This window comes from Condylura cristata, unplaced genomic scaffold, assembly GCF_000260355.1.
Source record: "Condylura cristata isolate star-nosed mole 26May11 unplaced genomic scaffold, ConCri1.0 scaffold00012, whole genome shotgun sequence".
Lineage (NCBI taxonomy): Eukaryota > Metazoa > Chordata > Mammalia > Eulipotyphla > Talpidae > Condylura > Condylura cristata.
In genome coordinates, this window is record NW_004567113.1 from 53,486,278 (window position 1) to 53,504,723 (window position 18,446).

The 18,446-nt window shown below is 39.1% G+C and overlaps 1 protein-coding gene across 1 annotated transcript in view; it reads left to right on the forward strand.

The window, feature by feature from the left end:
• The window catches only part of RAB28 (RAB28, member RAS oncogene family), a 56,326-nt gene that overhangs the window by 32,770 nt on the left and 5,110 nt on the right, over nt 1-18,446 (forward strand). The window contains exons 5-6 of the mRNA XM_004681404.2: nt 14,286-14,389; nt 16,000-16,077. Of these exons, the coding sequence (XP_004681461.1) occupies nt 14,286-14,389; nt 16,000-16,077 (182 nt within the window). The remainder of the gene's footprint in view (nt 1-14,285; nt 14,390-15,999; nt 16,078-18,446) is intronic.

An 18,446-nucleotide genomic window follows, 5' to 3' on the forward strand; every position in this document is an offset into this window, starting at 1 on the left:
TTATGCAGTTAATAAGGCTAAATTAGGTGGTTCTTTAGGTGTTTTCAAATCTGTGTATTTTTTTGTATATGTGTTAAATCAAAGGCACGCTCAGTTTTCCCTAATTGGGAGTATCTTTAAATAACGTGGAAAGGCAAGAACAAATTTAATGTACCTGTTTAGCACTGTCCATGTGTCAAGTAGTAAGATCTCTGTGACCACATGGCTGCCAAGTGGATCATGAGCCCTGCCTTCAGCAAGCTTCATTTCTCCTGTGGAAGTGACAACATAGTGGTCACAGGGCAAAGGAAGGGTAGTGGTTTGTTACTGTTTCATCGGGAGGACAAGTTGTCAAGTAAAGATAAGTGAAATATGGAACTCAAGCCTAGTATTTGCAGAATTAGTAGGGTTTGGATACAAAAGAGGGAGGAATGATTTTAAGGCAAAAACGTAACATTTTAAGAGGAACTGGAAATTTAGAGAGCAGTTGACAGAACTCACTTCCTCACAGCTGTGGAGGCTGGAAGTCCAAGTGACAGCATCAGCAGTGGGTTTCCTGCTGAGACGCCTCCCCCCGGCCCCCCCCTGTCGCCAAAACCCCTCTCCTCTCTCCCCAGAAAACCCCATAGCGATAACACAGCGACACCACAGAGAAAAGGGGTGAGTCTTCACCTGTGCGCTTAGAGAAAAACTCAGGATAAGACCCAAAAGCCGGCACACAGATTTACTTAAGAGGGAAATGAAAAGAGGGAGAGGGAAGGATGGAGAGAGAAAGAGTGTTCTTGGGAGCAAGCATACTTGGGGTAACATTGTACTTTATCAGAAGTGTCTTTGCAGATGTTTTCTGCCACTTCTGTATCTTGTCTTTTTGCTCTTTGATACTGCTTTTCACAGCGCTGTCTCCTCTGAGCAAATTTTAAATTTATCAATTTTTAAAAATTATGCTTTTTAGCTTTGTACTTTAAAAAGTAACCTCAGGGCCCTCCCTTGTGGCACAGCGGGTAAACGCAGCACCAAGAAGCTTAAGCCACTTCAGCACAAGTTCGACCCCCTGCCCTGCAGATGACCCACATGGCGCGGCAGACCTCTCCTGACCCGCCCGCTGCTCCCCTCAGCAGGGTACTGCCTCAGTCGACCTGTTCTGCGCCCCACTTTGTCTCTGGTGAATCCTCTCACTGCACCTGTACCCCAGTTCTGCATGAATGAATCTTAAATGAATCTTAAAAAAAAAAAAAAAAAGTAGCCTCATACCCAAGATCTTCTAGATTAACTGTTGGAGTATCTTTCTCTTCTACGAACTCTTAGTTTTGCAGTGTACATTTTGGTTTGAAATCCTGTTTGAGTTGATTTTTGTGCAGCATGTAAGGTCATTGTCTAGGCTCACTTTTTTTGCATGTGTACACCCAGTGGCTTCAGCACCATTTGAAAAGACCGTTCCTCCTGATGGCTCCTGATTGATCTTGGAGGGCTTCCTCTGCCTAGGAAGCCATGTTTTACACTGCGAGGCTCAAGGGCTGTTCTTGCCTATTCCTAAATTTAAATGTAAGATGGAATTGAATGATATTAATCTGGCTTTTAAAATTTATGGTGAGAGTCATTATTGGATTTTGTTGGCAATTTCTTGCCTTGAACGTGAGGATACACTTCAGAACTTTGAAGTTGTGATTCAGCTTGACGGTAGAGTACTGGCCACAGGTTCAGCAGTACTATTGCAGCATAATTCTGAAATGGCTGATAACTGAGACCCCATCCTTTGTGGAAGTCAGGGAGAAATGACCTTGGGCCGATTGGAGCTTCTTACCACCTGGTCAGTTGTCCTTTGCAACAGCTGAGGTTCTGCGGGCACGGGCCTGTTTCTATCGTAGTCAGCCAACTTGGCTCAGCTGGAAATGACGTCTGTTTCTCAGAATCTCCTTCCCAGGTTGCTCTGGCCAAGCGTTGGCCACAAGCCATGCAGATTTGCAAGGCGGAAGTGACTGCTTTGGCTCCCTGAGGGTCAGTGCAGAGCACCAGCTGCTGGGGCCGCTCGTGCCGCGTTGCCGATTTGCTTGCTGCCCCCGTGGGCTGGGGTTCCGCGGACCAGCAGTCCCGGCCGCTGCCAGATGTCTCCATTCAGCTCCTGAGGACTGCCTCTGCGTGCGCTGCGCTCTGGCCAGCGTGCGGCCTCGGGGCCTGCGGCGGGGCTGCATCGCGGCTGGGGCAGACGTGGATTCTAGTTTGGGCGATGCCTGTTCTCACGGGCTGGTTGCTGTCGTGGATTTCAGCTCTCCCTTGGTTCTAGCTCATCCTTGCAGTTCCACTGCGCCTGATCTTCCAAGCCAGCTCCCTCCTGACTGCTGGACTGACTGACCTGCAGTGACCTCAGCCCCAGGCCGGCCACAGAGGCAGCAGCCTGCACCTGCTGCAGGGCTCCGCAGTCTGGTGAGGTCTCGCTCTTCTGAGGAGCCTCTTCTCGTCGCCTGCGCCGCTCCAGGTGGACACGCTGCACATTCCAGGGTCCCGGAGAAACCTTTTCCGTCCGAACCTGAATTTAGAAAGCTGTTTCTACTAGCTCTTTTTAATTTTGCAAAAATTGTTCTACTTCTTTTCTACTCTTGACCTCTATTCCTAAAAAATTCCTATGTTTTTTTAGTGCTGCTGTATATGCTCATCTTTAATATTTCATTTGTCATAGCACTGATATTTCAATGCTAAGGAATTTAGTTTGGGTTAAAATATTTGATTTAGATTAAAATATTTATTGTTTAAATATTAGTTTTAAAAATATTTAACAGAGTTAACAGTCTTTTAAAAAACTATTGATTTTTTTTTTCACCATAAAGACCTAATTTCAAGAAACCTCAAGAACTACATGCAAATGGCTTAGAGGGAGACAGAAGTGTCATTTTAAATCAACTCCACAGCAAAGGCATAGTTATGAGGTGTTCGACAACCAAAATTCAGACATATTTTCAAACTTTGTTGTAGACCTATAATGTAGTGTGATGTGATCAATTATAAATGAACTCTGAAGCTTTTTTTGAGGGGAGGAAACTTTAATTTGCACATTTGTATCAGTGTCAGGGAGTCCTTAGTTGGAACTGATTACAATGTCTTTGTTTTCATCATGGTTACTTAATATCACAGGCATAGTATATTTTAAATTTTGAAACTGGCTTTTTGTTATGAATGGACAGATTTCTTTGTAGCTATTCAGGTTAATTGGTGACACTTTGGCACTTTAAGATTTTATTATGTTTTACTTTCTTTGGAGACACTTATATAAAAAGGCAATGTAATAAATATTGAGTGAATTAAATTCTAATGAATAGATGTAAATTATGATTAAGTTTTAATAAAAATATTATTAAATGTTAGTAGAGTGACTTTATAACTTCCCTTTTCAGATAGGTTTTTTGTTTCTTCAGTGTAAACTCAATGTTTGTTTCAGCTTCATAGGACATATTACATCTGTGAAATAAACTGTTCAGGTTTAATTTTAAAGAAGCTATCATGTATTGCGATGGAATGCATTTTAGAGTGTATCACTTAGCAGCACACCCTAGTAAGATAAAAGATCGCTGATTTTAAGTCACACAGTTGTAGATTTGGGGTTTTTGTGATGGACATTTATTTCTTCCTAAATGAGAAAATTTTCAGTTAAACTTCCACAGAAGCTATTTGCATTTCAAATATGAATCTAAATTTAATTAGGAGATATATTCTTCATAGAAACAGTGAATCTTTTGAAAATGAATGTCACAATGTGGAGTTTTCAGAATCTTCAGTAGTGATTATTAAATAGTTACTTTAGAATTTTCTGTAATTTGGGATTAGCCAGAAAAGTACAGAATGGTCATTTTAGTTTTAACAAAAACAAAAGCAAGTTAGTATTTAAATTAACTGAATCTGCCCACTTTAGTAAAATAGTATTTTTTGGTTTAAAACTGAACACCAAAGATAGTAGTATAATTTTGTTCCTTTATTACAGCTTCTTTCTCACCACAGCCATTTATAAACATGGGATTATAAGTTGATATGCTGCTATACTGGAACATTGAATACACTTCTTATCAGTAGAGATGAATGTTTTCTGGGTTTTAATTTAGCTCCCTCTTTCTTAAGGATCACTTGTTTTTTAGGCATTGAACATTGATCACTATTCTGCATTTTGATCAGAATTGAAGAAAATTGATTTAATATTACACTTATTTTTTGGTGTAGAAATGATATTCACCTCTTTCAAAAGAAGTTAAAGTTTTCTTCAAAAGAAGTTTTCTGATAGGAATTATATTTACTTACGCCTTTTCCTTAAGTAGAGGAAGGTTTTTTTGGACAGTTATCTTATTGTTTATGTTTGGCTTGATACATTGGGCTAGCACCATCTTCTGAGAGTTTGCTATATTACAGTTGAATATTTAAATGTAAGGGAAGCTTTATAATTGTGAAAATAGCTTTCATTTTTGGATAATTTGAACATTTTTCTAAAATCACTTTGGTTAAAATACACTTCGGACCCTCCCTGGTGGCGCAGCGGGTTAAAGCACAGCACTGAGAATCTAAAGCTGCTTCCGCATGAGTTCGATTCCCGCCTGCCCCGGAGGTGACCACATGGCGCGGCAGACCTCTCCTGACCCGCCCGCTGCTCCCCTTAGCAGTGTACTTCATCGATCTGCCTGTTCTGCTCCCTGTTCTGTCTCTGGTGAAGCCTCTCACCGCCCCTGAGCCTCTGGCCTGTACCCCAGTTCTGTATACACAAATAAATAAATCTAAAAAAAAAAAAAAATTAAAAAAAAATACACTTCGATGATCATAAACAACTAAATGTTTGAGTTTGGCTTTGCTTATTTATTGTAAACATTTGCATTCATTGTTTCTGTTTATATTCCTCTTTAAAGTTTTCAAACTCTTATATTTTAAAGTCTTCATTCCCTTATTCATTTGTGCATGCCTTGGCTTTCCCAAGTGCCACAGTAGGAGAGCCTTTAAAGTGCTGTCTCAGAGTGATGCACTCCCACACGGGGACTTTACAGCAGAAGTGAAGTCTTAAGGGACATACAGGCTGCAGCACCCAGGAGGGCAGGAGAGGGCAGTCCAGGAAGACGCTGAGGTTGAGGGAAGGCTCAGGAGCTAGGAACTAGTCAGCTACCGAGGAACCTGACAGCGTTTTATCAGAGCTGAAGCACAGGGCGCAAGGCAGTGTGGAGTAGCAGAGATGGTGTTTTAAGGAGTTAGCACTTTTTACAATAGCTATAGAAAGCCACTAGCAGTTCCCAAACAGAAGACTGATGTGAGCAGTAAGGGCCAACAATCTTAAGTCCGTGACCTGTTCTTGTATGGCCCACTTTCTAGATTTTATTTTTAAGCTTTGTGCATACAGAGCTGGGGTACAGGCCAGAGGCCCAGGGGTGGTGAGAGGCTTCACCAGAGACAGAGTGAGGAACAGAACAGGCAGATCAACGAAGTACACTGCTGAGGAGAGGGCCAGGAGAGGTCTGCCGCGCCCTGTGGTCACCTCTGGGGCAGGCGGGGATTGAACTCGTGCGGAAGTGGCTTTAGCTTCTTAGTGCTGTGTTTTAAACACACTGCACCACCAGGGAGGGCCTAGAATTTTTTTTTTTTTACATTGTTAAATGGTTGAAAAAATAAAGATAATATGAAAGTCAAATTTTAGTGTCCATAAATAGTTTTCTTGGAACAGAGCCATACTCATCTGTGTGTATCTTGTCTGTGGCAGTTGTTTTATTTTTTTTTCAATGATGGAAGTGTTAAGTATTTTCTACAAAGCCACTATTACCTATAAAACCTCATATGTATATATAATGATATGATCATGATATTTTACAGGTGATACATTTGTATGATATGATCATATCATATATATGTGTGATATATGATATATATATATATGTGATGGCCTCACATATATATATATATATGATAATTTAAAAAAAGTTTATCAGCACCTGATTTAAAAACACCAATTAAAATGGAAAGAAAGTAAAAATGGATAGAAAAGCAAGACTCAACTGTATGTTGTCTATAAGAAGCCCACTTTATTTGTTTTTTAATATAATTTATTATTTATTTATTTTACATCATTGTTCATTTTTGTACAGTGTTTGCTTCCTCCTCTCAGAGCTGGTACCCATAGAATTCCCACCACCAGTTCACCTGCCCTGCTACCCTAATCCCCTGTGGTCTTCTCTCCCGTGTTTCCATCTTTCTTCCTCCCTCTCCCCTACAGAATATCTCTGATTTATAGTCGACTGTTAATTATTTTTATTGATATTATTTCCCCCCGATCCCTTGTTCGGTTGCCCTATATTCTTTCTATAAGTGAAGCCATCCAATATTTTTCTTTTTCCTTCTGACTTATTTTACTGAGAATAATCCCTTCTAGCTCCATCCATGTTGCTTTGCATGCCATGAGTTTATCTTTTTTGATTGCTGAATAGCATTCCATTGTATATATGTGCCACATCTTCTTGATCCAATTAGCTATTTTTTTGACATTTGGGTTGTTTCCATGTCTTATCTGTATTATAAATAGTGTGGCAATAAGCATAGGGGTTCAGGTATCCTTTTGAATTAATGTTTTTTGGGTCCTTTGGGTAGATCCTAGGAGTGGAATTGTTGGGTCATATGATAGCTCCATTTGGAGTAGTTTGAGGAACCTTCACACAGCTTTCCTTGGGGGTTTGCACTCCCATCAGCAGTATAGGAGAGTTCCTTTTGTTCCACATCCTTGCCAATAATTGTTTTTGCTAGTTTTTTAAATATGTGCCATTCTCACTGTTGTAAGGTGCTATTTCATTGTGGTTTTGATTTGCATTTCCCAGATTACAAGGGATGTTGAACATTTTTACATATAGCTGTTGGCCATTTGCATTTCTTCTTTGAAAATGTATCTTTTTTGTCTTCTGCCCACTTTTTGACTGGATTGTTTACTTTGTTTTTGTTGAGTTGTGTGAGTTCTCTGTAAATCTTTGTGATTGGTGCCTTATCAGTTGTATGGAGCGCAGAAATTTTCTCTCAGTATGTAGGGTGTCTCTTTATTTTGGCTATTCTCTATAAGAAATCAACTTTAAATATGAAGCTATAGTTAGGTTAAATGTAAAAGACTAGAAAAAGTATGGCCTGCAAATTCAACTCTAAAGAGAGTTGGGATAACTATATTAATATCAGAAACAAGGAAGTTAGTCCCTGCAGTTATGAAGGAAATCATTACATAATTTCAAAAGCAAGAATGTCATTGCAAAATTGGTAAAATAATCCTAAATGTATAAAAACCTAATAGAAGTAAAAAATACAATAAAAGCTGATAGAACAGAAGAGAAAACTGGACAAATTCACCTTTGCACTGAGGCAACAGAATTTCCCTCAGTTCTGATGCACGATAACATGTAGACCAATTATAAGTAACAATTCAGAAGACATGAATGACATCAATTAGCAGGACCTAATTGACTGTGGAACATCCTAACTGACAATAGCAGCATACAAAAATTTTAAGTGCACATGGAACACTTACCAGGATAGACCATATTCTGGCCTATAAAAACATTCAGATAGGGCCCTCCCTGGTGGCACGGTGGGTTAAAGCACAGCACTAAGAAGCTAAAGCCACTTCCACATGAGTTCGATTCCTGTGTGCCCCGGAGGTGACCACATGACGCGGCAGACCCTCAGCAGTGTACTTTGTCAGTCAGCCTGTTCTGCTCTCCACTCTGTCTCTGGTGAAGCCTCTCATCGCCCCTGAGCCTCTGGCCTGTACCCCAGTTCTGTATGCCCAAATAAATCTTAAAAAAAAAAAATTCAGATAAAAAAAGATTTGAATATTTTCTTTGACAATAATGGAATTAAAACTAGAACTCAATAACAGAAGGATGTTTTTAATATGCCTAACTAATTGGAAATTAAACAGTTCATTTCTAGATAACCTAGAAATGTGGGTCAAAGAGGAAGCATTAAAAATTAGATATGTTGAGCAGAAATGAAAACATTGCATATCAAAATTGATGAGACGCAGCTACAGCAGTTTTTAGGAGCCGTGTTTATCATGATAAATGCTTATATTTGCAAAAAAAAAACAAAACTTCAGTTAGTGCTCTAAACCATTAACATACGAAAGCAGAATATTAAGGACAGGTTAAACCTAGAGCCCACAAAAGGAAAAAGTAAGGTAAAAATACAAATAAAAAACAATAGAGAAAATTGTGAATTTTTAGCAGAAATATAGGTTTTTGTAATCACAACTATAATTACTATAGTTTTATCATTCTGCAAAAATCTTTTGTGCTACGTTTTTATAATTTAATCTGCCCCCAATAACTGTTGATCTGTTATTCTTCATTACTATAAATTTGTCATTTCTGTATTATCAATCTACAGGAACTCAAAATCCTTGCTGGATGGATTATAAATTGATGCAATCACTTTGAAAACAGTTTGGCATTATTCTGTAATGCTGAACATTCATACACTTTATATGATTCAGTGGTTTTACTCTGCTGTATATCTTAAACAGACTGCTACAAAATGTATCATGTCATGTATTGAGAATATCATGATACTTCACTCTTACTAATAGCTAACAAATGGAAATAACTTTTCATTAAGTGAAAAGATGTATAAAATGTGTATGTTCATAGTAAGATGAGTTACATGGCAATGAAAATGGAAACTGTACTATTTGTCATGGTTATTGCTTTACCCACAGTGGTAAGGCATATAGTTAAAGCACAATAGAAACTGAAAAAAGGGGGAGACACTTCACACACACACACACACACTCAAAAACTAGTACATAGGAAAATTGTTAAAACTCATCAAAGTTTTTAAATTCATGCTACAAATTAGTTTCTTTGATGACACCATTTATCTTGATTTGTTTGTAAAACTTAGTGATTTTTTTGGTAGTCATATTTCTTAAGAATGTTGGTTGAAGAATCTGTAAAGTCTAAGTCAAGTTCTGGTACTTCTTTGTTTCTTGCAATAGTAGTTATTCTAATACAGTGTGATTTACTGTGGCATCACAGAAAGACAGCATTAGAGAGTGTGCATGGCGGGTGAAATTAAACACATGCTCACAATCAAATTAATGTATTTCATCTGTCTTCAACTAATAACAATCTGTCATGTTATCTATCTGAGTAGGGGCATAAACAGTTTATTTTGTGTTTGGAGTAACTTCCTGGAGGTAGTTAATGTGACAAGTAGTTTGTTTGAATTGAGTATAACCAGATCAACACTCTAGATGTTTCCTTGATAACCTAAAAATTACTGTGAAAATATCTACAAGTGCTGTATTTGTATTTTTCTTTTACTTCTTTATTTTAGACTGTGACATATTTTACAGTCATTTTACTGAGATTATTCTGTTTTTGCCATGATATTTGCTTTTACTACTTTTCTTTATATTGACAGGAAATAGACATTAATATAATTATCAGTATAAAATTTTCTTTTTTAAAAAACGAAGTAATACATTCTGACTTGAATTAAAAATTTCGTATTATTGAATATGTTGTTCTAGCATGTTGAAAAATAACTTAGAAAAATAGGGATTTTGTTATGGCTCATGTCAATATAAAAAGTACAATAGACATTGTATTATAATATTTTAATAGTTTTAATATTTTACATTGTGTCTTGTATTTCTGATGTTTATTCAACTTGGTACTGTACCTTTGATGACTGTTCTGTTCTTAATGCCAGGGACGCTGTAGGTGGATGCCAGGGGAACCCCAAAAGGGGTGTCTGAATTCCAGTCAAGAAATAGTACTCAAAAGGAGGTGTTATGTACTTGACTTACTAGCATTCATATGTGTTTTAGAAGTCAAAATATATACATTATTTTAAGCCCACGTAAATCAACGCTAATAAATTAAGACGTTTTCTTGTCATATTTGGCCTAATCATGATGGATCACTTTTAAACATTATATAATTTCACAATTTGTATAAACAGCTGCAAGTACTTTGTAAAGGATTTTATGTAATCAAGTGTGCAGGCAAAGAGTGTCTTACAAGGCCAGTGGGTTCAGCTTTATGATTTATTATTAATGACTGCTTTAATAGTGCTCAGGTCATTATTAGGTATTGACTTGTTCACTTTCTTATGTAACAATAATTAACATTTAAAGTTCGTCTTTATCCTTTTCATTAAAACTCTAAGTAAAAGTTCACCAAGTAGAAGCTGATCCGCAAAGCTTCCGTTCTTTCTTCTCTGCCAGATGCTAACTGGTATAGAATCCAGTGGCTGCGTGGACTCTCTCGCCACTGATGACTGGCGCTGGGGTTGGGTTGTCACCTGAGCCTCGATTTGCTAGTGTGTGAAGTTAGAATAATGCTTCACTTCCGTGTTGGGATTGATGTGAGGCCCTACGCATGTGGCAGACTGAGGCTCAAGCTGCTGCAGCAGTCTCGCGCAGTGGCGTGTCAGCTGCAGTTGTGCCCTCCGGGTCGTCCTTTTGCAAGTAGCCAGAGCCCGCCCTCCTGTCGTAACTACTTTAGGCTTGGAAGTGTCCTTGAGGTGGGTGGGGGTGTCCTGAGCTATGGCTCTGGCTTTGCTTACTGTTTGCTGTTATTTTTGTGGAAATAAATTAATGTTATTTTCCAAAACAAACAAACGAAATAGGCAAGTAGTGAGAGCAGGTTTGAAAATGGAAAGCTCATGTGGTACCTGTGGCCCCACCCTCAGGTGGCCTCAGGCTTCTGAACCTGAATCCCCATCTGGCACATCCCCACTGTCCCTTTCTAGGCGTGTCCCTGTAGCTGAAACATTTTCTCTTCCAGCTCCAGCTTCCTCTTGACTTTGGTTAGTTTATTCTCACCTTTTAGATCTCTGGTCAAAGAAGTAGATAAAGTTGCCCTGCTGTCACCTTGGTTCCTGTCAGGCCCGCACTCTTTGGCTGGGCCACTTCTCCCTCCTCCATTGCAGATTATAACCCTTATATTGCCTTGCGTTGTTCACTTGCTTATAGTCCTTCTCCCTCATCAATGTGAGCATAAGAATAGTGTCTGTTTTGTTCTTTCATAGATTGGTTGTGATTAGGGTAATACTTGATACATAATAGACGTTTCTGTTTATTGAGAGATGAATAATAACAATGAAGAGTCTTTAAACTTCTAAGGAAGTGTATGGACTGCATACCAAGAGCCTCATCAGGCTCAGCACACATGGAGATTACCCTCTGGGCCTTGGCCTCTCCGTCCCCTGAGTTCTTACCCCGGGCATCTTGCCCCTGCCTGCACTAGCACGGTTTCTCTGAAGAACTCAGTACCAGTGCTGCACCTCTCGATGATGTCAGTGTCACTTTCATGCATCTGCATCTGAATGTCTCCTTCCTTCCCAGTGTCCATCCCTTATAACCCAACTCCAACAGTTTTTAAACTTAATAGACCGTAATATCATTTGATCACTTTAATGTGTCATATTATGGACCCCTCGCCCCAGCTTCCATGCTTTGTCCTGTGCCTGTAATCTCTCCTTTGCATTTACTTCAACTTCCTTACATTTATATTCACTTACTTGCCCCTTGGTGGGGAAACCCAGCTTGTCTAAACTACCATCTTCTTCCTCTTAGATTTTTATACTAACCTGCTCAGTGACTTTTTTACTTTATACTTGACTTTATAGTTTATTTTTAGCAAAGCAGCTCAGATGACCCTTCTAAAATGTAAGTTGGAGTATATCTGTTTCCTTTTTTCCCCCCTCACAATTCCCTGATAACTCCTCTCTTATAGTGTCTTTTATGTGTGGTGTGGTTGTTAAGCCTCATTTCCCACTCCTTCCCTTGACTGCTAACTTATTTCAGCCACCCTGGCCTTTGTCTTTTCTGTGAATCTGTGACGATAACCCTTTGTTCCTGCAGGTCCCCTTACTTGGAAGGCATTTCCCTGGATTTCCTTGCTCGTTTGCCTTCTGAGGTTCTTTGACCCACCTGTTTAAAACACTTCTTCCCTTTATGTGCCTGTCAACTTTCTCCATAACATGTGCTTGTTGTGCTTGTTGCTGTCTGTCCCTTCACCAAAATATGAGCACAGTGCTAATCTGCAGCCCCAGGACAATACCTGGCCAAAGTAGTCACTCCGTTATTTGGTGAACGACTGACTGACCTCATGAATGGGTGATTGATTGAGTGGCTCGCCCTTGGAATTTTCAGAGTACATGTAACAGGATGTCGTGTGGTTGACACCAGAGAGATCACACGTCTGCAGTAGTCACACCTTTGTGCTTCAGTTGCTTAGACATTGGAAGGGTAGCCGCCAAAACCTTAACTTGTCCTTAGTTAGTGGCATTTTCAGTTATATTTTCATGGTCATTCTCCTAAATATTTGGAACATGAGCATGTATGGTCACTAGGAACATTTAAGTCCATTTTTAACAGTGAAGTACAAGAACTAGAACAGAAGGTTGCTGAAGGACAGAGGAGATAGGCTCACCAGAGCAGCAGGTACGTCACCACATCGTGAGGATGGGCGCTAGCAGTCGCTGTAGGCTGCTGTTAAAAACAGAAGAACAGAACTGTTTTCACAAACATCTTACTGTAATTTCGTGTTTGGAATTTACATTTCTGGGTTATCTGGAATGAAGTGCTGTAGTCACTGAGTTCTCATAAGTGTTGCCTCTTCATTTCTAACACAGCACAGGGCATCTTTGTAGGGCCTCTTCTGTATTTGCTGTCTCGCTGGTTGGAATCTCAGGTAAGTAAAGGGAATTGCTGTTAAAGGCCCTTAAGGCGCATCATACCTGCATGGTCCTAACGATTGCTAGCCAGACCAGCTTGTGTTTTGTTCACCTTTGTGTTCTCATCGCCTAGAGAATAGGCACTTAATAAATGTTGAATAAATAATTTTTTTTTCTCATTTGACTGTGTTAGTATTCATTTCTCATGGGTATCGTGATTATGGAAAAAGCTTTGGCTTCATACTAAATCTCTCAATGTTCGGTATAAACTTATTTGTTAGAGAGTTGTGAGGTAGGGTGTAGCAGGAAGAGAGGAATGTAAGAAAAAAAAACAGAATGATAGGCTGTTCCATTGGATAAGATAAATGCGCACACATTAAATGTGACAAGCTTCGTGTTTTCTTTTTTAATTGGTCAGTGATTTGTTCTTGCTCTTACTGAATTAGGAAGGTATTTTAGCTTCAATATTATTATAAACTATATTTATAAAAGTCAGTGTTACTAGCTTAGTATTTTAGTCTTCTGCAGATTGATGCCTGTGGTATCTGGACCTTTTTTTGCTTGTTCTTGTAAATAAGGTCTCAGTAATGTTTAAGGAACAGAAACTTTGTGGCTAGAAAGTTTCATATTATCCAAGGTAAGCAATGTAAATGGGGCTCAGGAATCTCCCACTAGATCAAAAATCTTCTAGAGAAAGATCTCTAGAAGCCCCCAAAATAAAGACCTTCAACATTATTTTAAATAAAACCTTTAATGTAGCATGTAAGAATTTTTTAGTTGACAATCAATTGCCACTATTATGTAGGCTTACAAGATTTGCAAATTTACAAATTTTTACAAGTCAGTTGGGTCCCTTCCTCAGGAAATCAGTTTAAGTTTTTTTTCCTATATTGACTCAAAGAGCCTAGTTGTCTTTAAATCTGTGACTATATTTGCCTTATGATCTGACGGCACTGAGTCAACACCCTAGTAGGGGCTGCAATGTTGTAAAACGGGAAACTGTTCAATAAAGGATCACATTTGAAAAAAATAGTCTGCTGGATAAATCCAGCACTGGCTCAGTACTGTTTTGCTTTAAAGTATCTATGACTGTGCAAGAACTTTGCCTGTTAGTTACAAAATGGACAACTGAGTTTTCATCTTTGTAAAATTATACTGTGACTGGAAATAATGTAAGTATACAGTAAAAGGCTGATATCTTTTAGCAGAAAGTCTTGCGTTGGTGTTAACATTAAAGTTCATAGAGATTATAGATCTAATAATGTAACGGACTGTTTGGGTGTGCATCTTACTTTTCATTAATCACTATATGTAAACATTTTAAGTAGAGTTTTGGAACCATTTTCAATATGGCTGAAGCTATATTGAGAATAATAATAATTGTTTCCAGTTTTGAGCCCTTATTTCCTGTCATGGATTAATTCTCAGAGAACTCTGTATAAATTAAATTTACTTGTTATTTCCAGTGTTTTGATCTAGAGACTATGGCATGAAGAACTTAAATAGCCTGATGGGGTTTCATGGCTAGTGTCTAAGTTGGCTGTGATACTGGGAGTCAGTCAAATTTAAATATGTTAAGCATGTATTCATTGATTCTAGTATTAAACGTTATTCTCTTTTTAATACCATTCTAGTTGATTTGGAACATATGCGGACAGTGAAAACCGAAAAGCACTTACGGTTTTGCCAGGAAAATGGTTTTAGTAGCCACTTCGTCTCAGCAAAGACAGGCGACTCTGTAAGTAAAATAACGAATGCTGAGTATTCTCAGTGACGTTTTGCTTTTATTTACTAAGATTCCTGAGAAGTATACTTCCATTACTTTACATTTGGAGCAAATTTAGTTTTTTTAAAGACATAAAATGCTTTAGATTAGATGATCATATTCTGTTTATATTTTACAATTCACACAGCATAACTTTAGGGTCATTTGGGGGGAATTTAAAAATACAGGCGCCAAAGAGAATATGGATCCCCTGTAGTCTCATCCCATTCTTCACCTCTGACCCCGCTGGCCTGTTCCTGGTGCTGACTGTTGCCTGGTGTGGCTCCTGGGGGCCTGCTCTGCTCTCCTCTGCTTTCTCATGGAGCCTCAGTGGGGCTGTGCAGTGGGCCCCACCACCCTGCCTCCACCCGTCACTCCTTGTCACACCAGGGGTGCCCTGACCCGCCCGCATCTCCACGCAGGCACCCCCGGCCCCTAGCCCTCTCCAGCTCACGCCCTTGATGTCCTCATCCAGCCACTCTGCAGCCCCCACAAGTCCTACGGACATTGGCCCCAGCACTGGATCTTCTACATCTTCGTTTTCCTTTCTTCCTAACTTAAATCTCATGGCCAGTGAAAACCATCACCGTGCAGGCTCCTCGTTTCCCACTTCCCACTTTCATGTTACCAGACTCAGTTGGATAATTCCTGACTCTGAGTGAAACCAAGCCCCTGCCTTTCTGTGATTGCATCCAAGGATTTGAACATGACTGAAGAAAACCTCAGAGGCATGTGGGAGATTTTCTGGAAACTCATGCTTGCTCCCTTCAAGTGGACATTTCACACAGCTCAGTGATTCTACCATGACAATTAGTAGAACTGTGATATTCAGTAAATGACCGTGGGCCTTGCAGTCGGGGTAGCTGGTGAGGCAGAGGCAAGTGCCACAGGTGACCGGTGGTGGGGGGCTGGGCTGGAGTCTGAACGCCAGGCAGACGCTCCTCGCCGGTGAGGGTGGCCTGGGGTAATGGCTGAGGAGTCTTGTTTCTGTCTGGAGTAGGCTGCTCTTTAACCTGAGTGGAGAAAACTGGAGAGTCCTAAGTTTTGCTCAGGAGATACAGAGAATTATTTTGAAATTGATGGGAGCCTTAAAAATTATTAAAGGGGATGTGCAAAATGATGTAAAAATAAACTTTTTAATAAAAAAAAAATTATTAAAGGGTTGGGAAGTAAAACCTTTGAAGAAAGGCTACTGCCAGTGTAAAAGACCAGTATGGAATGAACCTTGAAAAACCTGGGTAGTGTGATTTTCATTTTCTTCAGGACATACAGGAGAAAGTCATACTAGTAGATTTTTAAAAATGTAGTAGTTATCATTGCCATATGTTAAATCTTTTAGAAGTCTAAATTTATAGGGATAATGTTTATTTTTAGACCAATTTAGTGAGTTGTAGATTTTCAAATTATGTTTAAAACATTCAAAATTATTATATTTAAAATATCAATATACTTGATAAAGCTAATTTTGGAATCACCTGGTACATCATATTTTTGGTGTTTATCATTTTTTAGAAGTTCCATTTATTTGAAAGTAACTTAAGCATGTCTGTTTCAAATCATTTGAATCTATTTCTGTTATGTAGGTCTTCCTGTGTTTTCAGAAAGTGGCTGCTGAAATCCTTGGAATCAAATTAAACAAAGCAGAAATAGAACAGTCACAGGTGATTATATTGAACTTTGTATTTTAAAACATAATTTATTTCTGAAAAGATATTAATTTCACTCTTGGATACTTTCACTTTTATACATTCTATGTCCATGGCCCTAACAGTCTTAGAAATAAATGTGTGTAGGACCCTCTCTGATGGCTCAATGGGTTGGGGCACAGCTCTGGAAGCTAGTCAGCCAGTCAGTCGTAGCTGCCTTAGCATGAGTTTGATCCCCGGCCAGGGAGCTGACCCACAGGTGCGGCAGACCTCTCCTGTCTCACCCACTGCTCCCCTCAGCAGTGTGTTTCAGTAAACCTGCCTGTTCTGCTCCCCATTCTGTCTCTGGTGAATCCTCTCACCCCCTACACTTCTGGCCTGTACCCCTGTTTTGTATGCATAAATAAATGGATCCTTTTTTTTTTAAAGATTTATTTATTTATTCATACAGAACTGGGGTACAGGCCAGAGATGCGGAGGGTGAGAGGCTTCGCCAGAGACAGAGTGGGGAGCAGAACAGGCAGATCAACGAGGTACACTGCTGAGGGGAGCAGCGGGCGGGTCAGGAGAGGTCTGCGGCGCCATGTGGTCACCTCTGGAGCAGGCGGGGATCGAACTCATGCGGAAGTGTAGCTTAAGTTTCTTAGTGCTGTGCTGTAACCCGCAGTGCCACCAGGGAGGGCCAGATCTTTTTTTTTTTTTAAAGAAATGTGTATATAAATTAGTATTTTTTATTGTAGATGGAGGATATTATCTTTTTGCCAAATTATGATATCCTTGAAATTTTGTTTTACCCTTTATGTTTTGGAAAATGAGGTTAATATAATAAAACCTGTAATCAGTGATTAAATAAGGTTCTGGCTGTAATGATTCATACTCCTTTATTTAAGTTCTCCCAGGATGGCTATATAGCATTATTTTATATTCACAGAAAATCCCAGCTGTTCATGGAAGTTTGGGCTTACTGAGAGTTAGCTCCACTATAATGATATTTTTTCTCCATGTTATTGATTATTAGCTTAATGTATTAAATACTGAGGATTTCTGAATTCTTTCATTATTCTAGACCATTCTCTTTGCCTAAGAAATAAACATTAATGCCAGTAGTCAAACACTTAAAAATCCAACTCCAGTAGCACACCATTTCACATGTTTGCTAGAATAAATGAACAAATAAAAAATGACAGCAAAAGCCTTTGAAGTTCAACCTCAGACGTGGTTTGGTTTGAAGCACAAACAAATCGCAAATTTCTTCAATTAGCTTCACTCCATCTCCTCACCTCATGCAGCTAACGAGGTCTAGAGGTCTTTTCCCAGCCTTAAAGAAGAAATTCCTTGAGTCTTTTATCTTATATTTTCATGTCCACTCTTAGTGAGTGCTTTAAAATAATCAGCTAGTTGGAAATTATGATTTCGATGTGGCTATTTTGGGCCTAGATTAGAATATTTGCAATTCTGAAAATCTACTTTTATTTCTCATTATTCAAAGACACTTATTTCAGTACTTATGTTGGCCAGACCTGCTGTTATGATATTTTGGGCTATGTAAGTGGCTCACGCACATAAAAATAGTTGTTTTTGAAAAGTATATTATTATAGCTGAGTAGTGTTCCATTGAAGTATACACACACACACCTTCCTAATCCATTCGTGTGTGTGTGTGTGTGTGTGTGTGAGAGAGAGAGAGAGAGAGAGAGAGAGAACATGGCTAAAAGAAAAACTGGTACAAAAATTTGAGAAACTTGGGAGTCAGAAGAATTGCTTGGCTAAGATAATGGCTTTTTGTGTCATTTTTAAAGGTGTTTGAGAACAGATTACAGAGATTTTTGAATGCCTAGTTGATTAATTTTATTTAATATATTGGCAGTGGGAAAGAATTTTTAAATGAGAAAATAAATGAGAGCAGTTTTTAGATATGATTAATCTAATGGCTGGGTGGGAAGGAGATTGAATGAGAAGTCTGGGTACTGCCTTCCTGAGATAAGGCCCAGAGTCAGAGCTGAGGGGAGGGCCAGGTGTGAGGGGCATTTCAGAGGGGGTCACTGGGTAATGACTCCATGAGAGAGGGAGGGAGGAGACACGTAGTGCTGGGCAAGAGGAGTGGAGGCCAGGTGGGCACCTGGTGTCTCGCTGAGTGCCTCTGACAGCCCCTCTGACTTGGGCAACTGGCTCCTTTTGAAGGCAAAATGGTAGTGAAGCTGCATTAAGAGCTCAGCTTCTCCTAAACTGCGGGAGCCAGAAAGTCACTGTTTTGACTTTAGAGACATCCAGGCCTTTTTTTTTTTTTTTTTTTAATTTTAACTTAGAAAGATATATACAATATTATTTTTAAAAAAGATTTTTATTCTTCGTTTGTGTTTATTCTTGAAAATGAAGTATGTTTT